At 40.2% G+C, this 25,754-nt stretch overlaps 1 protein-coding gene across 1 annotated transcript in view; it reads right to left on the reverse strand.

The window, feature by feature from the left end:
* Positions 1-25,754, reverse strand: part of LOC128647609 (vomeronasal type-2 receptor 26-like) — a 281,250-nt gene that overhangs the window by 189,178 nt on the left and 66,318 nt on the right. The window contains exon 3 of the mRNA XM_053700364.1: positions 16,652-17,485. Within this exon, the coding sequence (XP_053556339.1) occupies positions 16,652-17,485 (834 nt within the window). The remainder of the gene's footprint in view (positions 1-16,651; positions 17,486-25,754) is intronic.

The raw sequence follows: 25,754 nt of genomic DNA on the forward strand, positions 1-25,754 counted from the left end.
GTTCCTGACTCTGCTGTTCTCCTTGTTCCTGATTCTGGCTCATCTGACTACATGCTTTGGCTCCTAACTCGTCTCGTCTGACTATTCACATTGGCTCCTGACTCGGCTCGTCTGACTTACAGCTCTGGTTTTGATTCCTGGCTTGTTATTTGACTTGTGGACTATTATTTTTTGCTATTAATTAAGGTGTGATTATTTTTGCACTTCTTGTCTCAGTCTGATTCCTATCACCCTGATATTACGCAAGGGCCATGAATCCTGATGGTGCTAATAATCCACCTTTACCTGCCATAATTTCCAGAATGGATGAACAGGATCACCGCTTGGATCAATTTGCACTAGCCCTGCAAACCCTGCTGACTCACACTGCACATTTGGACCAAAGTCTCCCGCAAGTTATGGCTGCTCCTGTTTCCGCTGCTGCACTTAGTTCTACCAGGAGCATGTCCGGTTCTGCACCTCTAACTCAGCATTATGGGGGTGTTCCTAATCAGTGCAGAGGGTTTTTGAACCAGGTGGGCATTTACTTTGAGATGTTACCTCAGGAGTTTCCCACTGACAGAGCTAAGGTGGGATTTCTCATCTCGTTACTCTCTGACACAGCTCTTGCCTGGGCTAATCCCTTGTGGGAGACTAATAAACCTGTGATTTTAAATTACCCTGAATTTGTGGCCTCCTTTCGAAGGGTATTTGATGTTCTTGCTCGTTCCCCTCTGCTGCTAAACGACTCATGTCCATTCAGCAAGGTACAAGATCTGTTGCTCAGTATGCCATTGAGTTCCGTATAATTGCCGCAGAGGTATATTAGAACAATGAAGCCTTTGTTGCCGCCTTCTTTCATGGGCTCTCTGATGCTATTAAAGATGAAGTTGCTGCCAGAGATTTACCAGAAGATCTCGAGGCATTGGTGTCTTTTTTGATCCTAATTGACATCAGACTAAGTGAGAGGCCCTAAGGTCCTATCGGGGGCAGACCATGGGTGCGATCTGATATACGGCGCAGGTTTCGGCGCAAGCGTGGAAACCTGCACCGCCCGTAGTTTCAGCTCACAACTTGAGCTATCTCATATACGGTGCCGTCAAATGCTAAAGTGCCGTAAGTCTAAAAAACTAGTGATGTCCAGAAATCTGCGTAAGTACAAATTTCTGGAGTCGCCAGTGACTTACGGCACTTTAGAAACTGCCGCCGCCTACAAAAACTGACTAAATTATAAAATCACCCGTAACTGTTTAACACTCCTCCCAAACATAGCCCGACACGTATACCCCTCTATCCGCAATCCCCCCTCTCACTCCTAACAATAAATGTATTAACCCCTAAACCGCCGCTTCCGGACCCCGCCACCAGCTACATTAACTATATTACCCCCTAATATGATCCCCCTACACCACCGCCACCTATTTTAACTATATTACCCCCTAATGTGAGCCTCCTACCCCGCCGCTACCTGCATTATATGTACTACCCCCTAATCTGACCCCCTTACACCGCCGCCACCTATATTAAAATTATTAACCCCTAATCTAATCCATCTACACCGCCACCACCTATATTAAATGTCTAACCCATAATGTGAGCCCCCTACACCGCCGCCACCTACATTAAATTTTTTAACCCCTAATGTAATACCCCTACACCGCCGCCATCTATATTAAAATTATTACCCCCTAATGTGAGCCCCCTACCCCGCCGCCACCTATTTTAATGACATTACCCCCTAATCTAATCCCCCTGCACCGCCGCCACCTATAATAAATGTAGGGATTTAAGGGTTAATAGATTATGGGATGTTTGCAGTGGGCTTGTAGCAGTGTAGGGGGTAAACAGAGTAGGGGTGTTCATTGTGGCATTGTATGGGTTTAGGGGTGAATAATTTAGGGGTGTTTGTGATGGGATTGTGGCGGTGAACGGGTTTAGGTATTAATAGGTTAACGTCAGGGTTTTTCCCTGTTTTGCTTGCCATGTGCTGCTGGCAGCCATTTTACTCACCTCTATTGCTGACTCTGGTGCATACTGTGTGATGCTGCTCATTTTCTGCACTTCCTTTTTATGGCCGGACTGGTGTACATCATCAGTGTGAGACAGGATGCAGTCTCAGAATTGTGATGTCATCACTTATTATATAAAGGGTCTCTGTTCAGTATGCTTTGCCCTTGTGTTGTCTCAGACCTGTTTGTAAGAGCTCCTGTGTATTACCTGGCTGTCTAACGTCCCTCCTGGTTCCTGATCCCTGGCTTGTTCCTGACTCTGCTGTTCTCCTTGTTCCTGATTCTGGCTCATCTGACTACACGCTTTGGCTCCTGACTTGGCTCGTCTGACTATTCACTTTGGCTCCTGACTCGGCTCGTCTGACTTACAGCTCTGGTTTTGATTCCTGGCTTGTTATTTGACTTGTGGACTTTTTATTATTTTTTGCTATTAATTAAGGTGTGATTATTTTTGCACTTCTCGTCTCAGTCTTATTCCTGGCACCCTGATATTACGCAAGGGCCATGAATCCTGATGGTGCTAATAATCCACCTTTACCTGCCATAATTTCCAGAATGGATGAACAGGATCACCGCTTGGATCAATTTGCACTAGCCCTGCAAACCCTGCTGACTCACACTGCACATTTGGACCAAAATGTCCCGCAAGTTATGGCTGCTCCTGTTTCCGCTGCTGCACCTAGTTCTACCAGTAGCATGTCTGGTTCTGCACCTCTAACTCAGCGTTATGGAGGTGTTCCTAATCAGTGCAGAGGGTTTTTGAACCAGGTGGGCATTTACTTTGAGATGTTACCTCAGGCATTTCCCACTGACAGAGCTAAGGTGGGATTTCTCATCTCGTTACTCTCTGACACTGCTCTTGCCTGGGCAGATCCCTTGTGGGAGACTAATAAACCTGTGATTTTAAATTACCCTGAATTTGTGGCCTCCTTTCGAAGGGTATTTGATGTTCTTGCTCACTCCTCCTCTGCTGCTAAACGACTCATGTCCATTCAGCAAGGTACAAGATCTGTTGCTCAGTATGCCATTGAGTTCCGTACGCTTGCCGCAGAGGTAGGTTAGAACAATGAAGCCCTTGTTGCTGCCTTCTTTCATTGGCTCTCTGATGCGATTAAAGATGAATTTGCTGCCAGAGATTTACCAGAAGATCTCAAGGCATTGGTGTCTTTTTTGATCCTAATTGACATCAGACTAAGTGAGAGGCCCTCTTTCAAGGAGCCCTTGCGGTAGCCTCTGGTTCCGTTGTCTCCTACGTGTTCGTTCCCACCCATGACTCCCTCTCCTCCCATGCCTCCTGGTCTCGTGTCACCAGGTACTGCTGAGCAGATGCAGTTGTAATTCACGTGTCTCTCCGTGGTGGAGAGGGCCTTTAGGAGGAGGGAGGGGCTCTGCCTCTATTGTGGGTTACAGGGCCACCTTTTGAAGTCTTGTCCTACATGGCCGTGAAACGCTCACACCTAAGGTCCTGTCGGGGGCAGACCATGGGTGCGATCCAATATACGGCGCAGGTTTTGGCGCAAGCGTGGAAACCTGCGCCGCCCATAGTTTCAGCTCGCAACTCAAGCTATCTCATATATGGCGCCATAAGATGCTAAAGTTCCGTAAGTCTGACAAACTAACGATGTCCAGAAATCTGCGTAAGTACAAATTTCTGGAGTCGCCAGTGACTTACGGCACTTTAGAAACTGCCACCGCCTACAAAAACTGGCTAAACTATAAAATCACCCGTCACTGTCTAACACGCCTCCCAAACATAGCCCGACACGTATACCCCTCTATACGCAATCCCCCCTCTCACTCCTAACAATAAATGTATTAACCCCTAAACCACCGCTCCCGGACCCCCGCCGCCAGCTACATTAACTATATTACCCCCTAATATGATCCCCCTACACCGCCGCCACCTATTTTAACTATATTACCCCCTAATGTGAGACCCTTACCCCGCCTCCACCAACATTATATGTACTACCCCCTAATCTGACCCCCTTACACCGCCGCCACCTATATTAAAATTATTAACCCCTAATCTAATCCCCCTACACCACCGCCACCTATATTAAATGTCTAACCCCCTAATGTGAGCCCCCTACACCGCCGCCACCTACATTAAAATTATTAACTCCTAATATAATCCCCCTACACCGCCGCCATCTATATTAAAATGATTACCCCCTAATGTGAGCCCCATACCCCGCTGCCACCTATTTTACCTACATTACCCCCTAATCTAATCCCCCTACACCACCACCACCTATAATAAATGTATTAACCCCTAAAATACTAAAATGTCCCTACCCTGAAAAGGGCCTTTTGCGTGGCATTGCCCCAAAGTAACCAGCTCTTTTACCAGCCCTTAAAAGGGACTTTTGTGGGGCATTGTCCCAAAGTAATCAGCTCTTTTACCTGTAATCTGACCCCCCTACACCGCCGCCACCTATATTAAATATATTAACCCCTAATCTAATCCCCCTACACCGCCGCCACCTATATTAAATATATTAACCCCTAATCTAATCCCCCTACACCTCCGCCACCTATATTAACTATATTAACCCCTAATCTGACCCCCCTACACCGACGCCACCTATATTAACTATATTAACCCTTATTATATTAGGGTTAATATAGTTAATATAGTTATTATATTATATATATTAACTATATTAACCCTATCTAACCCTAACACCCCTAACTTAATTATTATTGCAATAAATCTAAATAATATTAATCTTAATAACTAAAATAGTCCTATTTAAAACTAAATACTTACCTATAAAATAAACCTTAAGATAGCTACAATATAATTAATAATTACATTGTAGCTATTTTAGGGTTTATATTTATTTTACAGGTAACTTGGTAATTATTTTAACTAGGTAGCTATTAAATAGTTATTAACTATTTAATAGCTATTGTACCTAGTTAAAATAAATACCAAGTTACCTGTAAAATAAATATAATTGTAGTTTATTTAATTTATTTACCTGTAAAATAAATCATAACCTAAGTTACAAATACACCTACACTATCAATAAATTAATTAAATAAACTACAATTATCTAAACTAAAATATAATTAAATACACTAAACTAAATTACAAAAAAAACAAACACTAAATTACAAAAAATAAAAAAAGATTACAAGAATGTTAAGCTAATTACACCTAATCTAAGCTCCCTAATAAAATAACAAAGCTCTCCAAAATAAAAGAATGTCCCTACCCTAAACTAAATTACAAAAAGTAATCAGCTCTATTACCAGCCCTTAAAAGGGCCATTTGTGGGGCATTGCCCCAAAGTAATCAGCTCTTTTACCTGTGAAAAAAAAGAACAACCCCCCCATTACAACCCACCACTCACACACCCCTACTCTAAAACCCACCATATCCCCCCATAAGAAAACCTAAATCTAACCCCCAAGTGCTCCTTACCTGTCCTGAAGACCGGCAGAGAAGGTCCTGTTCCAGGCGGAGAAGTCTTCATCCAGGCGGCGACCTCTTCTTCTTCCGGAACCAGCCGGCGCAGAGTGGACGAGTTGAAGACCGATGACCGCGGAGCTGAAGACCGTCCTCCCTGGAAAAAAGACCGGCGATGCAGGAACTGAAGATCGGCGACGCTGGAACTGAAGACCGGAGCCATGGAGCGTGGAGGATCCTCTTCATACGATCGCCGCAATACACTGAATCGGAATTCAAGGTAGGCAATTAAAAATGGCATCCCTTGAATTCCTATTGGCTGATTTGAGCCTTCAAATTCAAATCAGCCAATCTGATGAAAGCTACTTTAATTCTATTGGCTGATTTGATTAGCCAATAGAATAAGAGCTACTGTAATTCTATTGGCTATTCTAATCAGCCAATAGAATTACAGTAGCTCTTATTCTTAATGCGGCGGGGGATTGCGGTTGACAGGTAAATAGACATTGCACATGCGTTAGGTGTTAGGTTTTATTTTTCAATCAGTTTAGAGAGTTACGGGGCTCCAATACTCAACGTAAGGCTTACTACGCCTGCATTTTGTGGCGAGGTGAAAATGGAGTAAGAATTCTCCATTTTCGCCACGCAAGTCCTTACGCTGTATATTGGATACCAAACTGCGTGATTTTGGTATACCTGTCTATGGGCCAAAAAACTACGGCCGAAGGCAGAAATATACGAGCGTAACTTCTATGTTACGCCGTATATAGGATACCAAACCAGCGCAATATTTGGCATTGCCGGCTTTTGCGGGCGATGCTGCATATTGGATCGGGCCAGTGCTTTTGTATCAAAGCACTCCATTCCTGTTTTGCCTCAGTCCATTCCGCTTGCTATTGAGGCCATTGATGGCAGGCCCCTTCAGCCCGCACTCGTTACTCATGAAACTGCTCCATTATCCATGGCTGTTGGAGCTCTCCATTTTGAAACCCTCCAGTTCCAGGTGATAAACTCTCCCCATTTTCCAGTTGTTCTGGGTTATCCCTGGCTCCAAAAGTACAATCCCAGTCTCGACTAGGGCAGGTCCAAAATTTTGTCGTGGTCTCTGCAATGTATTTCCACTTGTCTTTGGAAACCAGTTAAATTATTGTGCACTTCTTGGGTATCTCAATTGCCAGAGGAGTACCGAGACTTCCTAGACTTTTTTGACAAGGTGCATGCCGGTACGTTGCCTCCTCACCAGTCTTACGATTGTGCCATAGACCTGCAACCTGGAGCCATTCCTCCTCAGGGCCAGGTTTACCCTCTGTCTGTTGTGGAGAATTGTACTATGGAGGAGTACATTGCCGATGCTCTGTCATGGGGGATCATCCATAAATCCTGCTCTCCTGCTGGGGCTGGCTTCTTCTTTGTGAAGAAAAAGGGTGGTGAGTTAAGACCATGCATCGATTATAGGGGCCTTAATCATCTTACCATTAAGAATGCTTACCCTATTCTGCTCATTGCGGAACTCTTTGACCACCTCAAAGGAGCTATGGTCTTTACTAAACTTTATTTGAGAGGAGCATACAATCACACGAATGGAAAACAGCATTTAACACCAGGAGTGGGCATTATGAGTATCTTGTAATTCCCTTTGGCCTATGTAATGCTCCTGCTTTTTTTTTTAGGAATTTATTGATGATGTCCTACAAGATATGTTGCAACAGTGTGTTGTGGTGTACTTAGACGACATCCTCATACACTCACCCACACTTGAGGCTCATCATTCTGATGTTGCACGGGTTCTTCAGAGACTATGTGAGAATGGCCTGTTTTGTAAACTCAAGAAATGTGAGTTCCATCAGACTCAAGTAACCTTCCTTATGTTAACTTATGTTATCTCCATTGTAGGGTTCTCCATGGATCCTGACAAGTTATCTGCAGTTCTGCAGTGACCTCGCCCAGTTGGTCTTTGGTCTATTCAACATTTTTTGGGGTTCGCCAATTACTATAGAAAGTTTACTTTTCTTCCTTGGTCAAACGTATCACAGACATGACCCGTAAAGAGAATGATCCACTCCATTGGTCACCTACTGCCATTAAGGCCTTTGATAGTCTTAAGACTGCCTTTGCTGCCACTCTAGTTCTGGCTCATCCTAACCCTGTCCTGCCTTTCGTTCTTGAGGTCGATGCATCTGAGACTGGAGTAGGTGCCCTCTTGTCTCAACGTCCTACGTCTGATGGTTCCTTGCATCCATGTGGTTTCTTCTCTAAGAAATTGTCTCTAGCGGAGTGCAATTATGAAATTGTCGACAGGGAATTACTGGCCATAATTCTGGCACTCAAGGAATGGAGGCATCTTCTCAAGGGTACTTGCGTGCCAGTGCTCATTCTTACTGAACACAAGAATTTAACTTATCTGTCTGAAGAAAAACGTTTGTCGCCCCGACAGGCCAGATGGGCGCTATTTTTGTCTCAGTTTAATTATGTGGTCGCCTACCTGCCTGGTAGTAAGAATGTTAGGACTGATGCCCTCTCTCGACAATTTTTGCCTCTGTCCAAGTTGAGTCTGTACCTACTCCAGTTATACCTCCTGACCATGGGGGAGGAGATCCTGGCTGCACAAACCAATGCACCTCTTGAGAAACCTAGTGGTAAGTGTTTTGTTCCTGAGAATCTTTGTACTAAACTATTGCACACTTACCACTATCCTAAAGCCGCAGGTCACCCAGGCAAGAACCAAATGATTTGGTCTGTCACTCGACAATTCTGGTGGACAGGTCTTCATTCTGATGTTGCTGTGTATGTTGCCTCCTGCTCAGTTTGTGCACAGAATAAGACTCCTCAAGGTCTTCCTGTGTGTCTTCTTCATCCTATTGCTAATGGTGAGCGTCCTTGGACACATCTTTCCATGGACTTCATTGTCAAGCTCCCTGTTTCCAATGGCAATACTGTTATCCTTATATGGTTGACCGTTTTTCTAAAATGTCACATTGTATTCCTTGAAGAAGTTGCCTACCGCTCAGGAGGTTACAATTTTTGCCCGGGAGGTCTTCCATTTACATGGGTTACCCAAGGAGATAGTGTCGGACTGGGGTAGCCAGTTTGTCTCCAGATTTTTGTGTTCCTTTTGTGCTCAAATGGGGATCCAGCTTTCCTTCTCCTCGGCATATCACCCTCAATCCAATGGGCCTGCGGAATGGACTAATCAAGCTCTAGAACAGTTCCTCCATTTCTATGTCTCAGATCATCACAATAATTGGTCTGAACTGTTACCTTGGGAAGAGTTTGCTCATAATAGTGCTATTAATGCTTCATCCATGTTATCCCCGTTCATGGCAAATTATGGGTTTTAACCACCCTTGTTGCCTGATTCATTCATGTCTCAGGGTATTCTGGCTTTGGAGGAGCATCTCCGGACACTCCGTTCCATGTGGGTGCAGATTCAGGATTGCCTTCATCGTTCTATGCAGCGCCAAAAGTTCTAGGCGGATCGTATGTGTCTGCCCGCGCCTTCCTACCAGGTTGGTGAGAGAGTTTGTCCTCCCGCAACTTGAACCTTTGTGTGCCTTCCAATAAACTGGCTCCCCATTATGTTGGGCCTTTTCAAATACTCCGACAGGTTAATCCTGTGGCCTACGCTCTTGACCTTCCTCCTGCAATGCGCATCTCCAATGTTTTTCATGTCTCCCTCTTGAAACCATTGGTTTGTAATTGGTTTACCACTGTGTTGCCTCATCCCCGTCCTATCTTTGTTGACAACCATGAGGAGTATGAGGTCAGCAGCATTATTGAATCTCGTATGTCCAGAGGCCGCATACAGTATTTGGTTCACTGGAGGGGCTACCGTCCAAAGGAGCATTCATGGGTTCCCTCCTCTGATGTTCATGCTCCTGCCCTCCACTGTGCCTTCCATGCCCTTTTCCCCAATAAACCTTTTGTCCTCCCGTGGAGGAGGTGTCATTGAGGGGAGGGTACTGTCAGGGTTTTTGTCCCTGTTTTGCTTGCCATGTGATGCTGGCAGCCATTTAACTCACCTTTCTTGCTGTCTCTGGTGCATACTGTGTGATTATAACATATCTCAGCCTAATGTCACTATCCCTTTAAGAAATCCTTCTCTGACTGCTGCATTTGGGCAGTATTCACATTCAGCTTGCCTGCCTGCCTGCCTGATTAATCATTCATGCACCTGATTACCTCAGCCTCTTTTTAAGCCTTCTCAGGTCTAATGTGCCTTGCATTAACATTGAAGTTGTGATCCTGAACAACAGAGGTCTGTGACTGTTTCCTGTATGAGAATTTACCAACTATTTCAACCTACAGCATTTTCTATTCCAATGCCTAAAATCATCAAATCGCAAGTATCCAAATAATTCCATTTTCTGTTTCCTGGACACTGCTACTTAACAAACTCAGAACTTTATTATAAATCAAGCATACTTTTGGTTATCATCACTCTCTAATTACAACAGCATCTTACTCAGAACTTTATAACTATTTCTCTGCTACAAGTTGTCATTGCTTAAATATCCTTCTGCAAATATGTTAACATATTCTGAACTCTACATCTATGTGTTTAATTAAAAGCTTTCATGTGATTCTCCAAAATATGTTCAAACAGTAATTGATGCCTTAAACTTAACTTTCACCTGTGCTGCTCTGCTAATTACTGACATACAGCTCTTTATAATATGTACTGTGAACCTGCAACAAACCAAGATTGCATCTAAATGCACAAACAGTAATTAATGCCTAAACTTGCAGCTTGTCTAAGTACCTGTGCAGATGTGCTTTAACTCTGACATACAGCTTTATATAATATTATGTACTGTGAACCTGCAACAAACCTTAGTTTGCATCTAAGTGTCAATCTCTTACCAGATTACTCTGAAGCCTGAACATTCCACATTGCTATATTTTTCTCTCATTGAATCCTGCAGTTACTTCTATTAACTAACTATAAGTTACAGTGAACTCAGAATATATTGTATACAAATGTTGCACTCTCCATTTATTCTACAATAACTTCTAGCAACTATGAATCACAGAATATCATCTATCCATGTCCAGGATACTCTTCCCCGGTTCAGGGGTCGGTGTCTTCAAATCCCTACCTCTGCCCCGAGGGTCTGTGTCCTGAGCGCATGTACACTGGATCATGACAGAATGTTAATGCCCAAAAAAGGGATCCGCAGTGGTAGTGGATGCACCGACCCTCAAAGGAAAATAAAAAATTACAACATAACTCAGACCCAAGCAATCTCTAAAGGAAAAACAGAAGATTTTTAGAGATTTAAAGAGACAGAACCACTTTTCTAAAATGTCATCTGTTCCTCAATTTCATGCTTACCATGTTGGTGAAACTGATCCTGAATCTGACTATGAAAATGAAGAGGATTTAACCATAGCTTCAGCAGAAAAAATTCAGGCTTTCAAAGATTTAAAGAGACAGAACCACTATTCTAGGATTTCATCTGTTCCTCATGTTCGTGATTTCCATTTTGGTGAAACTGATTCTGAGTCTGACTATGTAACTGAAGAGGATGCATTCATAGATTCAGCAGAAAAAATTCAGACCTTTAAAGATTTAAAGATACAGGACTACTGCTCCAGAAAACCATCTACTCCTCCTGTTTGTAATTCCTATCCTGGTGATACTGATTCTGAGTCTGAATATGTCAACATGGAGGATGACTTCACAGATCCAGCTGAACTGGCATTAGACTGGTATGAGCGCAACTTTAATTCGCCACAAACTCAGACAAGACCTCAACCTATTTGCTATAATGACATCTTTGATTGTTATATTTACAACATGGATGATACAGACAGCTCCCATCATGAAACCTCTCATGGAAATACTGATCTTCCTATTTCTGATATTACCATGGATTCGTTAGATTGGACAGATTCAGAGCTGGAAGAAAGGACATCTGGTTTACAGACTGCTGTTAGGAGTAAAGGTCCCCTCAACTACTATGCTGATTTATCACATCAGAATTATGCATCCAGTGATAAAGAAGATTTCTGTTCTCAACCTTACTACAAACCACAATGGCAGCAACCTAAGAAGCCTCATACTGGGAAGAAATCTAAGCTCTCTAAGAAAAAGAAGAAGAAGAAGAAGAAGAAAATCCTTCTGCCCACAGAAAATCAGAACTGCAAAGAGGAAACTCAGCCTGATTCCCCTGTTTTAGATTCTGTTGTACCAGACCCTCTCTTGCCTCCTGACACTGTCAACACCGAACTGGATGATGTCTATAGTTACTATCAGTCTGTTCTTAAAGCATCTAATGGTATCTCTTCTCAGACTCTACAACAACTACAAAAACTGTTTCCAAATATTGATTTCTCATATCCCTCTCATGATGCCTCATTGCCTGTAAACCCTGTGCTAGAAGCAAAAGATGATTTTGTTCCAGATAAACAACCTTTCAGTTTACCAGAGATAATCCTTGGAGAATTTAGCTCTGATATTCAAACTCAAATAAGCATGCCTGCTGAACTCCAGATAACTTCTCAGTCAGAATCGTGTGTCACGATTCCTCCGCATCTACCTGAGTGTGGCATATTTCAGTACACTTCATCTTCTCAAAATTCTTCTGTTACTGCATCTAAGAAATTGTTTCCCTTGGGAGATACTTTGCATCAACCTACATTTTCTACTACATCAGTTTCCTGTACAGGAATTCCTGATACTGAATCCGGTGAGGACAACTTTGAACCAAGTTCGCAAGTGGACATTCTTGACCCTGAAACTTGTACAAAAGTTCTTCAAGAAGATTCCCCTGTGCCCATTCCTGTTCCTGTTTTCCATGATTATACTACTAAACCTGACATCAAGGTGGACTCTCCTGTTTTTGACCCTGGTATGGGTATTCCTTTGTTTAACCCAGAAATGGGTGTAATAATACTTAATCCTGAAGATAGCCATGCCCTCTACTCAGAAGCGAGTATGGTTCTTGGCTGTAAAGTGGGTCTTGTTAATTCTTCGTTTATAAACCCTGAAGAAAGCCTTGCCCTCTGCTCAGAAGAGAGTATGGTTCCTGGCTCTAAAGTGGGTTCTTTTTCTTTCTCTATAGTTGAACCTTGCCCTGGCATGGGCATTCCTTCACCCGATCCTACTGAGGATATTCCTGAACCTTGCCCAGATGTGGGTATTCCTGGACCTTGTCCTGGTGTGGGCATTCATATACCTGTTCTTAGTGAGGACACTTTTGATTCTGAATCCAGTAAGGAGACATTTCATATTGAATTAGAAGATGGCAAGAACTGGACAAATCTTGCACTCTACACTCCTATCTCCTACTTTGAAGAAAGCCCTGCTATTGCGTTAGAAGTGGCTATAGCTTTTTCTTTTGCAGTATATCGAATCCTCAGCCAAGAGATTAATTCTGAGGATACTCAAATCTCTGACCCAAAGGTGCTTAATATGGTTATCAATCCAGAATGCTGCATCTCTATTTCTGAAGCTGAGGAAAGCCTATTCATATCTCTAGGACTGGCTGCCTTTTCATTGGCTATGTACATGGTCATCTATCATGAAGAACATCAGCCTATCTACCCTCAGGATGATTCTGTGGTAGGAAGCTCATTGTATGTTACGTTCATGCATTCTCACGATGACTACAAAAAAGTTGACTTCAAGTTTTGCTCTCATCATTGTCAAGATCTTTTGATACTTGAATTACATGGCCTTTACTTCGTCATTCAACTTTTTCAAGAGATCTCCAACCCTCCTTTCTTGATTTCCGATTGGACTCACTACCTCCATACACCTACTACCGGTTCTCCATATCATTTTTGTTCTCTCTCCTTTTGGATTGTATTGGGTGCCCGGAGGTCGCCTTTAAGGAGGGGAATCTGTAACATATCTCAGCCTAATGTCACTATCCCTTTAAGAAATCCGTCTCTGACTGCTGCATTTGGGCAGTATTCACATTCAGCTTGCCTGCCTGCCTGATTAATCATTCATGCACCTGATTACCTCAGCCTCTTTTTAAGCCTTCTCAGGTCTAATGTGCCTTGCATTAACATTGAAGTTGTGATCCTGAACAACAGAGGTCTGTGACTGTTTCCTGTATGAGAATTTACCAACTATTTCAACCTACAGCATTTTCTATTCCAATGCCTAAAATCATCAAATCGCAAGTATCCAAATAATTCCATTTTCTGTTTCCTGGACACTGCTACTTAACAAACTCAGAACTTTATTATAAATCAAGCATACTTTTGGTTATCATCACTCTCTAATTACAACAGCATCTTACTCAGAACTTTATATAACTATTTCTCTGCTACAAGTTGTCATTGCTTAAATATCCTGCTGCAAATATGTTAACATATTCTGAACTCTACATCTATGTGTTTAATTAAAAGCTTTCATGTGATTCTCCAAAATATGTTCAAACAGTAATTGATGCCTTAAACTTAACTTTCACCTGTGCTGCTCTGCTAATTACTGACATACAGCTCTTTATAATAATATGTACTGTGAACCTGCAACAAACCAAGATTGCATCTAAATGCACAAACAGTAATTAATGCCTAAACTTGCAGCTTGTCTAAGTACCTGTGCAGATGTGCTTTAACTCTGACATACAGCTTTATATAATATTATGTACTGTGAACCTGCGACAAACCTTAGTTTGCATCTAAGTGTCAATCTCTTACCAGATTACTCTGAAGCCTGAACATTCCACATTGCTATATTTTTCTCTCATTGAATCCTGCAGTTACTTCTATTAACTAACTATAAGTCACAGTGAACTCAGAATATATTGTATACAAATGTTGCACTCTCCATTTATTCTACAATAACTTCTAGCAACTATGAATCACAGAATATCATCTATCCACGTCCAGGATACTCTTCCCCGGGTCAGGGGTCGGTGTCTTCAAATCCCTACCACTGCCCCAAGGGTCTGTGTCCTGAGCTCATGTACACCGGATCATGACAGTGATGCTGCTCATTTTCTGCACTTCATTGAATGGCCAGACTGGTGTACATCATCCGTGTCAGTATGCTTTGCCCTTGCATTGTCTCAGACCTGTTTGTAAGAGCTCCTGTGTATTACCTGGCTGTCTGACGTCCCTCCTGGTTCCTGATCCCTGGCTTGTTCCTGACTCTCCTGTTCTCCTTGTTCCTGATTCTGGCTCATCTGACTACTCGCTTTGGCTCCTGACTCGGCTCGTCTGACTATTTGCTTTGGCTCCTGACTCGGCTCGTCTGACTACCAGCTCTGGTTTTGATTCCTGGCTTGTTATTTGACTTGTGGACTTTTTATTATTTTTTTCTATTAATAAAGGTGTGATTATTTTTGCACTTCTCGTCTCAGTCTGATTCCTGGCACCCTGATAGTTAGGGGGTATTTATGGTGGACATTTTAGAGGTTCAGAAATAAATTGGTATATTTATTTGGCTAAGTGCCGACATTATACATCATCAATGTCGGAGGCAATGCTGATTGGAATATATTGCCAGCATTGCTACCCATTGGGATGTATAGTCAAACGCCTCTCAGTATTACCATCTGTTAGCAATGATGTTTGCAGCTTGGAATGTTTCACTGGCTTGTTAGACATTGCAGCAAATCCCTTTGGAATATGTTGCTGCCTTGTGGTACTTTTGTTCATCGGGACCTTGGTCTCCTCTAACTGAATTATTTTCTTGGGCTTTTTGATGTCCCCTAGCTGTAACTAGCTCTTCTCTGCCAATTTTTACAAATTTTACCTCTTTTATAGAGAAGGCAATACAGTTGTTTTCTTCCTATTGGCAAATGCATGCAGTGCTCACATGTGTACTACTTTGGATGAAAATGCAGAAGAATTCAGATAGTAAATAGATTTGAGTTTTCAGTTTTTTGGTGTCATTTTTTATTTCATGGTGTTTTTTAGGGGATTATTTTTAAGGGGTCTTTAGTTTTATAGGATAGTTTTTTCATAGACACCATTTTTAAGGGAGTTTTTAGAATAGGATTTATTTTTAAGGGTCTTTAGTTTTTTATTTAGGCACAGTTTTGTAATTTTTTGCTATTTTTTCCAGTAATACAAAATAAACAAGAAATGTGACAAAATTACAATGTGAACTAAACTGTTGTACCAGGAAATTAAGTATAAAAAACCCTCAAAGGAGAGAAAAAAATATAGTGATGTTCCATAAACTTTGTTTTGAATGTTATAAGAATGTTCCTCATGTAGTGTAGAGTTATAATTGAGCTTTCAGGATATGAATGAATTTGTATCCCCCTCTACGCAGAAGGGACAAGGCTAATGGACTATGTAAATCAAAAATCAATTAAAATATATAAAAGCAAAAAAATACACAAGACATATTGACAAAAGCACAAGGGCATGAAGGACCAATCCACAAGTAAAGCAAATCTATCTGCCAATTATTAAACCAGCATTGTGTTTCAGTAAAAGTCCAGCATCCTATGACGACAAGTCCATGTATTATCATGTGAAACGTTTGTCAGAGGTTTTTTTATTACACATATTTAATTAGTGACCTAAGTGGGAAAACACTCAGGAAATAAAATAGTATATTGCCATTTAGTCCTGACAGTAAATAGTATTTGTCCTTGATAGACATGCAAGTTTTATAGTGGTAATGAGCATTATCTGGGATTATGTACTTATGGTCACATATACTTAGCTTAAAGGGACAGTCTACACCTTAGTCATATTAAAGTCTTACCTTAGATTAAACTGCAAATATCCCCCTGCACCCTTTCTATACCATGCAGCAGTAACAGTATAAAAAAGTTATGTTAAAAGTATTGTTTATGGCCACTTTAAAATGGCTGCCAAGCTCAGCCCACTGATGACATCACAATCTGGGCTGCATCTAGGCACGCTGCTGAATAGCATTGACAGTCTGTTGAATCCAACTAGTGAGCCTTTTGTGATTGGATGCCATATTCAGCCAAGATCATGATGCCATTAGTGGGCAGAGCTTGGCAGCCATTTCAAAGTGGCCAGGAACAATAATAATTTTAAAATAACTTTTTTACCATTCCTGCTGCATGATATCGAAAAGGTACAGGAGACTGTTTGCAGATTAATCTACGGTAAAACTTTAAGAAGTCCAAGGTGCAGACTGTCCCTTTACCTACCTTTGTATCAGGAAATTAGATAATGGAAAAGGTTAGAACATACATTTTAAGCAAGTTATTCTTAGTAGCATAAATAAAATATATCGTACATTCAAAGCATATTTATGAAATAGAGCCTGTGTTTAGAATTGTACCTGCCACAATACCTTATGTTTGTAATTGCAGCCTGTTAAGTAATCGGTGGTGTCATTTTGAGATCCTGAAATGTGAATGCTGTGCAGGGCGTGAGCCATGATATAAACCGCTGCATATATGTGATACAATGTTCTAAAGTTGCGTGTATCGTATACAACATTACTGATATTCACTATATTCTCCTTCCCAGTACAACTATGGAGAGTAAAATTATAAATATGTTCAAATACTTCATTTCTAGGTTTCTTTTCATTATAGCAACGAAAAAATAATGCCCAGGTTTCAGCAAGCAGCAAATCTTCTGGACGACTGGATGGGTGGATATTCTCTAAGAACTCTTGCAATCCTGGTATGTGTCTCCTGGGGATGGATAGAGACAAACTACCATTAAATGGGACTATGGGAAAACTTCCAAGATCTATATTAAAGTTCCACGATGAAGGTAAGATTAACGTTTTATCATTAAGTGGGCCTTTTCCCTCAGCTAAATTAAGAAAAAAGAATATAGAAACTGTACCGCAAATGATAATAATTTGAGATGTTGAGGTTAGAAGAACCTCAAAGTTTTTTCTATCAAATAACTGCTCATTTACTGTTCCTTCTTGTTTAATTATAAGTTTGAACTCAATGCATATTTCTTCTTTGCTGATCTCTTTACTGAGTTCTTGACTCTCATCTTCTCCACTGTTATCATCTGATATGATGATTCCCACCCAAGTCCAGCCGAAGTGCTTCACCAATTTAGCTATAGCTACGTATTGTGTCCGGTCATCTTGAACTGTACTAAAAAAGGATGGGTAAAGAAACTTATCACTTAACAGCGCATCAGTAGCCCCATAGCTGATCTATAGATAAATAGGAGAGAAAACAGAATTCTGGTTTGCTCACTCAGTTGAACACAACACAAAACACTTATATTGAATTTATATATTTCTATAAAGTTATAACTGTATAGTGTATTTGTAACCATATTAAAGGCTAGATCATGAGTGGCGCGCTAACTGTTGCACACGCGGGATAAGGGATTTATTGCAGCTCTTTTTTATAGCACTATTGAATTTAACACGTGTCGGGAGACTACTTCAGAGCTCTGGTTCACAATTACTCTTGATAAAAAAGTGCACAGAACACATCAAAAATACATTTAACAGTACAGTTACACTCATAATAAAACTGTCAGATTAAAAATAGTTTTTTTTTTACAAATTATTGCATTAAAAAGTTATAAGGGCTCAAAGATATGAGGTCTCAAGTGCTAGAAAAAAAGACATGCAAAGGACTTTAACATAGATATACATACATATACATGTCTAAATATGTGTATGTATTTGTATGTATATATGTTTGTACATTGGAACCCTTTGCAGTCAAAGTAGCTGAAAACATAAAAAAAACATATTTATGTAATAAAGTGTCTGTGTATTTACTGTAAATATTTTATTCAAATATATGGATAGATGATTGATAGATAGATAGATAGAAAGATAGATAGATAGATATTTTACCAAAAAATACCATCATATATATATATATATATATATATATATATATAATTATTTATTTATAAATAAATAGAACATATGTTTCTTTGTAAAGAACATTGGAATGTGAAATATTAATATTTTCATGTAGGGTGAGAGCCCTGGGGTAAATGTGTTCAGGTTTTCTCGCAAGTAAGGGTTACATCAACATGGTCATTATATTCTAATTTCGGATTTTTCAGGTTAGCGCTTGTGTGAAATATTTTTACTTTCAACTTGTAACATGTGTGCTCTGCGAAGCATGCAAAAATCTTACTTGTAGCGAAGTAAACATGTGAGCATGAGCGCTAAATAACGCCACTTGTAATCTAGTCCTATATTTCAGTACTTTGGTTTATTGCAAGAGGCATATGCCAATACTTGTTACCAATATGGAGTTGGGTATAAGTGATGAACGTTCATCCTTTATTTATGATGTTTGCTTCTAGGGTAAATCATTAGAACTACCCAGAGTTTAAGTGATTGTTTCCAAGTGAAAGTATTTAGGTTTATAGCTGCTGTGAACACAAGTTTGTTAATTAAATGATGTTTCAGTGTTGGTACGAACAAGCAATGATGTTTCCTTTTTGACTTCTATTACTTTCAGGGATGTGGCTGAAACCAAAATGCTTTTCCATGGTGCCTTCACTTCATATATATGGTGTTAAATGTCTGTAGTGTAGTCTGCCTTACCTCAATAAGAGCCACAAACAAATTTAGCATGTGGGAGACCTAGCAAAAAGTGTGAGAGTCAAAAAAAATAATCCACAAAACACAACATAAAAACATTAAAATAAAGTGTTACACTCATATATACACTAGCTGATAAAAATTATGGGCTAGATTATAAGTGGAGCGCTATTGATAGTGCTAAGAGCGCAAATGCGATCCCGAGATCACGGGGCTCTTTAATGCTCAAATCCATATTACAAGTGGAACGCTATAAAAATTAATATAGCGCAAACTCGCTGCAATTTACACCCCACTAATTTTTTATGTGGGGCTTAAATCGTAAAAGTTAAAAGTAAATGCGATTGTGCAAGCGCAAACAAAAGAAAATAAAAAACCATAAAATGACAGAAAATAAAAATGTAATTACCCCAAACAATAAAATAATTAATCCTATTCTTATACCCCTTAAAAAAAGCCCAATAAAAAAAAAACTATTGTTAAAAGGGCCTTTTATAAAGCAATCAGCTCTTTAGTGAAAAACCCAACTAAACCCTTTAACATTACACCCCCACCCGCCAACCCTCCCAAAATAAAAATAAAATGTAAATAAAACATAAATTACAAAGCGCCTTGAAAAGGGCATTTGGATGAACTTGCCATTAAAAGGGCATTCAGCTCTTTTGCTGCCCAGAAAAATAAAAACTCTGAATTATAAAAAAAACACCCTAACAGAGTCGGTACTCGCCGATTATTATGGCAGTGGCGCTCCATCTTCATCCCGGCGGTCCATCTTCTAACTTCATCCTGGAAAAGGCTGCGGTGGCAGTGTCAATGACGTCAGTCCTCCTCTTCAGAACTTCAACATGAAGCTCCTCTTAATGTAGTATCCAGCAGCACACTGAGTAGTGAATGTGAGGTCCCCCTTTTATATGGGGGGTACCCTTGCATTCCTATTGACTTAATTTCATCTTCAAATTCAAATCAGCCAATAGAATGAAAGTAAAAAAGCTTTTATTCTATTGGCTGATTTGAATTTGAAGATTCAAATCATCCAATAGGAATGCAAGGGTACCCCCTTATAAAAGGGGTACCTCACATTCACTACTCAGTGTGCTGCTGGAGACTACATGAAGAGGAGCTCCATGTTAAAGTTCTAAAGAGGAGGACTGACGTTGGAAGATGGAGTGCCGGGATTAAGATAAGAAGATGGAGTGCCGGGATTAAGATAAGAAGATGTACTGCCGGGATTAAGATAAGAAGATGGAGTGCAAGGATTAAGATAAGAAGATGGAGTGCAAGGATTAAGATAAGAAGATGGCGTGCCGGATTAAGATAAGAAGATGGCGTGCCGGATTAAGATAAGAAGATGGAGTGCCGGATTAAGATAAAAAGATGGAGTGCCGGATTAAGATAAGAAGATGGCGTGCCAGATTAAGATAAGAAGATGGCGTGCCGGATTAAGATAAGAAGATGGAGTGCCGGGATTAAGAAAAGAAGATGTACTGTCGGGATTAAGATTAAGAAGATGGAGTGCCGGGATTAAAATAAGAAGATGGAGTGCCGGGATTAAAATAAGAAGATGGAGTGCCGGGATTAAGATAAGAAGATGTACTGCCGGGATTAAGATAAGAAGATGGAGTGCCGGGATTAAGAAAAGAAGATGTACTGCCGGGATTAAGATAAGAAAATCGAGTGCCGGGATTAAGATAAGAAGAGGTACTGCCGGGATTAAGATAAGAAAATGGAGTGCCGGGATTAAGAAAAGAAGATGTACTGCCGGGATTAAGATAAGAAAATCGAGTGCCGGGATTAAGATAAGAAGATGTACTGCCAGTATTAAGATAAGAAGATGTACTGCCGAGATTAAGATAAGAAGATGTACTGCCGGGATTAAGATAAGAAGATGGAGTGCCAGGATTAAGATAAGAAGATGGAGTGCCAGGATTAAGATAAGAAGATGTACTGCTGGGATTAAGATAAGAAGATGGTGTGCCGGGATTAAGATAAGAAGATGTACTGCCGGGATTAAAATAAGAAGATGGTGTGCCGGGATTAAAATAAGAAGATGTACTGCCGGGATTAAGATAAGAAGATGTACTGCCGGGATTAAGATAAGAAAATGCAGTGCAGGTGGGATGAAGATGGTGAATACCAACTTTGGGGTTAGTGTTATTTTTTATTTTATTGGATTGATTTTTTTTTAGATTAGGGTTTATATTTTTTTGGGCAGCAAAAGAGCTGAAGGGCAGTGTTTATCCAAATGCCTTTAAAATGGCACTTTGTAATTTATGTGTTTTTTTATTTTGCATGGTTGGGGGTTGGGTGTAATATTAGAAAGGGTAGTGGGGTTTTTAACTAAAGAGTTGATCATTTTAGTACAATGACCTACAAAAGGCCCTTTAAGGGTTATTGGTAATTTATTTTTAGAATAGTTATTTTTTATTTTGGGGTTGTTTTTTGTTTTTTAAAGGGGTATTAGAAAAAGATTAATTATTTTATTTTTTGGGTAATTACTTTTTCATTTTCTGTAATGTTTGGATTTTTTATTTTTGTAATATTAGTTTTTTTATTAATGTTAGTTTTTTTTTTATTAATGTTAGTTTTTTTATTAATGTTATTTTTTTGTATTAATGTTAGTTTTTTTATTAATGACTGTTTTACCCAAAATATTGTACATACTTCAAGCCATGCCACTCCACCTGCCTAGATGGTATCAAACATGTTTACAGAGCCAGTTGAACTCCTTTGTGTGGGGTAAGATTAAACCCAGGGTGAATAGGAACACTCTCTATAGGTCGACAGACATAGGAGGTATAGGGCTACCAAATATTGAGGAATACTACCGGGCAGTGACACTTCAGAGAATAATAGACTGGCATGGGGCGACATCACATAAAGCATGGGTATCCATTGACTCTCACATTCTTCAGGTCCCATACGTCCGAGCACTGTGCTGGGTTCCGGCAGAATTAAGACCACCACAATGTAGCCACCTAGAAATTCACAAACACCTTTTCAAGGAGTGGGAGAGAATAAAAAACACTTACCCCCATATATCATAGAAGAGGTCACCACTTTTTCCAGTAGTCTTGAATACTGAGATGATTGGGGGGTGGGATAGAGGCTTCAGAAGACTTAAAGAATGGGGTTACACCATCCCATTAAGTAGATTACTGGAGGGAGGGAAACTGATAGACAGAAATAACCTTGATACCGTCGCTGACGGCAGATTTTCACATTGGCTTAAATATGCGCAACTCCAGCATTTCCTACAAACATCTATACATAGGGATGACTTTCTTCGACCAATGACTCAATTCGAGAGGTTATGTGAGAGGGAAATGACTGTTCAGGGATCTCTAGCAATTTCTCAGAAACTTTTAATAGAACCACATACTCAGAGTTTACCAAACTTTACTTCAAAATGGGCACTAGATCTGCACGCAGACATTGACAATAACACATGGGGTTACATCTTTCGCAGAACAAAAAAATCATCTACTTCACCACAAATATTGGAACTAAACTACAAACTTCTCTCACGTTGGTACTTAACCCCGACAAGACTAAACACAATATACCAAGACTCTTCTCGACAATGTTGGAGGGGGTGTGGTGAACAAGGCAACCTGATACACATCTGGTGGGATTGTTCCCGAATAAAAAGCTTTTGGAAAGAGGTAGAATCTAAATTACAGAAGTTAGCGGGAGTGACATTCCAACTTAACCCCAGAATAGCATTATTAAACGATAACACAAATATTAAGTATAAGTTGAGATCCCTCTTAATACAGATAGGGCTAAACGGGGCACGATCAGTGATCGCTAGAGCATGGAAGACCCCAACAGCCCCGACAATAGAGGCTTGGATAGCACGAACAACAGAGCTTATTAACTTAGAGGAATATGGTTTCCTAAAACGAAACAAAATGCCATTCTTCCTGGATGCCAGATTTCTCTGGGAAGAGATCTACAATACACCATGAGGTAGAATGTCAAAATGAGGATTCTAGAGCTATACCTAAATACAAAGGGAAAAATTTGGCTGGGAGATTGACATGGAGGCCGGGGAGGACCTGAAGAGGCCCGCTGAGGAGGGAGTCGACCGAAATAGGTGAGACCATATAGAAAAGTTTTAGCATAAAGTAATTTGATTTGGATAATTGAACGACAATAGCTCTAAATGAAACAAGCAACCTATAGAGCACTGAAATAGGTTAGTAATTTATTTTTTTTAATTGTTGTATCTTTGAGCAGTATGTATATGCAAGGACTTGAGAATGTATCATGATTGTTGAAATTATATTTTTATTCTTCTTGTTCTTGTGTAAAATGGAAAAATAAAATAAATATTAAAAAAAAAAAAAAAAATTACAGGTAAGTTGTTTTTATGGTAGCTTTATTTTGTAATTTTTGGGTATTATATTTTGGGTTAATTTAGGGGGTGTTAGGTTAGGGGGTTTAGGTTTAGGGCTATTTACATATATGCTTTGAATGTTTAGGCAGCTATTTTTGAGAAATTTGTATGTAACAGATTTAAGAACTATACACTGTTCAGTGCCTGTTTATTTTCCTTTTTTTATATATACACACACACACACACTCACAGGCCACTTTATTAGGTACACCTTGCTAGTACTGGGCTGGACACCCTTTTGCCTTCAGATCTGCCTTATTTATTTGTGGCATTGATTCAACAAGATGTTGGAAACATTTCTCAGAGATTTTTGTCCATATTGAGATGATAGCATCACACAGTTGCTGCAGATTTGTTGGCTGCACATCCATGATGCAAATCTCCCATTCCAGCACATCCCAAAGGTGCTCTATTGGATTGAGATCTGATAACTGTGGAGGCCATTGGAGTACAATGAACTCATTGTCATGTTCAAGAAACCAGTTTGTGATAATTTGAGCTTTGTGACATGGTGTATTATCCTGCTGGAAGTAGCCATCAGAAGATGGGTACACTGTAATCATAAAGGGATGGACATGGTCAGCAACAATACTCAGGTAGGCTGTGTCATTTAAACAATGCCAAGAAAATATCCCCCACACCATTACACCACCAGCCTGAACCATTGATACAAGGCAGGATGGATCCATGCTTTCATGTTGTTTATGCCAAATTCTGACCCTACCATCTGAATGTTGGAGCTGAAATCTAGACTCATCAGACCAGGCAACGTTTTTCCAATCTTCTATTGTCCAATTTTGGTGAGCCTATGCGAATTGTAGCCTCAGTTTTTTAGTTGACAGGAGTGGTACCTTGTGTGGTCTTCTGCTGCTGTAGCCCATCTGCTTCAAGGTTTGACGTGTTGTGCATTCAGAGATGGTATACTGCATACTTTGGTGGTAACGAGTAGTTATTTTAGTTACTGTTACCTTTCTATCATCTCAAACCAGTCTGCCCATTCTCCTCTGACCTCTGTCATCAACAAGGCATTTTCAACCACACAACTGCTGCTCACTGGATATTTTCTCTTTTTCGGACTATTCTCTGCAAACCCTAGAGATGATTGTGCATGAAAATCCCAGTAGATCAGCAGTTTTTGAAATACGCATACCAGTCCATTTGGCACCAATAACCATGCCACGTTTAAAGTCACTTAAATCCCCTTTCTTCCCCATTCTGATGCTTGGTTTGAACCTCAGCAAGTCATCTTCACCACGTCTAGATGCCTAGATGCTTAAATGCATTGAGTTGCTATCATGTGATTGGCTGGTTAGCAATTTCTGCTACAAAGCAATTGAACATGTGTACCTAATAAAGTGGCCGGTAAGTGTGTGTGTGTATATATATATATATATATATATATATATATATAAATATCCACAACAGGTGCACTCACTGTTACTTAGATCAGCCACTGGGGTGCTGCGTGAAAAACATATGGTGATATCAATCAACCCCAAAAGGAAGAGAAGGCGCTTCACTCTCCGGTCTTTGTAAAATTACTTTTATAAGTTGAAATAAAAGAAATTTTGCAAAGACCGGAGAGTGAAGCGTCTTCTCTTCCTTCTTCCTTTTGGGGTTGATATATATATATATATATATACAAAATCAGAAACAGACCTTGCACTCGCTGGATTTTTTAACAAACTTTTTTACTTGGCAAAAATAGTGACGTTTCGGGGACAGTGTATCCCCTTCCTCAGACCCCGTCTGAGGAAGGGGATACACTGTCCCCGAAACGTCACTATTTTCGCCAAGTAAAAAAGTTTGTTAAAAAATCCAGCGAGTGCAAGGTCTGTTTCTGATTTTGTATCTAATTTCACTAGCACCCTGGTTGTTGCATATAAGTGAGAGTGCACATCTTTGCTAAACGTATATATATATATATATATATATATATATATATATATATATGTGTGTCCGTGTGTGCACTTTTGAGCCCTTTAAACATGAAAAACTATTTGTATTTACATATATATATATACTATAATTGCGTTTGCAATGTCCGTCGCCATCGGCAGTTGTGCATGCATACTCAATGGAATGTTGGCAGCATGAGGACAAAATAATTCACCTGGATGCAGCGAAATGGCAGGGTGGTGAAAGAATCCACCTTGCATGAGAGCACGTGCAATTCTATTGGCTGATTTGAATAGCCAATAAAATTTCACTTGCTCTCATTCTATTGGCTGATTTAAGCAGCCAATAGGATTTGAGTAGCTTTCATCCTATTGGCTGATTTGAATTGGAAGAATCAAATCAGTCAATAGGAATTCAAGGGACGCCATCTTTAATTGCGTACCTTGAATTCACTATTCAGTATACAGCGGAGATCGTATTAAGAGGATCCTCCACGCTCCATGGCTATGCGGTCGCCAGTCTTCAGTTCCAGAGTCGCTGGTCTTCAGCTCTGCGGTCTTTAGCTCCACTCTACGCAGGATGTTCTTGGAAGAAGAAGAGGTTGCG

The sequence above is a fragment of the Bombina bombina genome, chromosome 2 (assembly GCF_027579735.1).
Source record: "Bombina bombina isolate aBomBom1 chromosome 2, aBomBom1.pri, whole genome shotgun sequence".
In the NCBI taxonomy this organism is placed as follows: domain Eukaryota; kingdom Metazoa; phylum Chordata; class Amphibia; order Anura; family Bombinatoridae; genus Bombina; species Bombina bombina.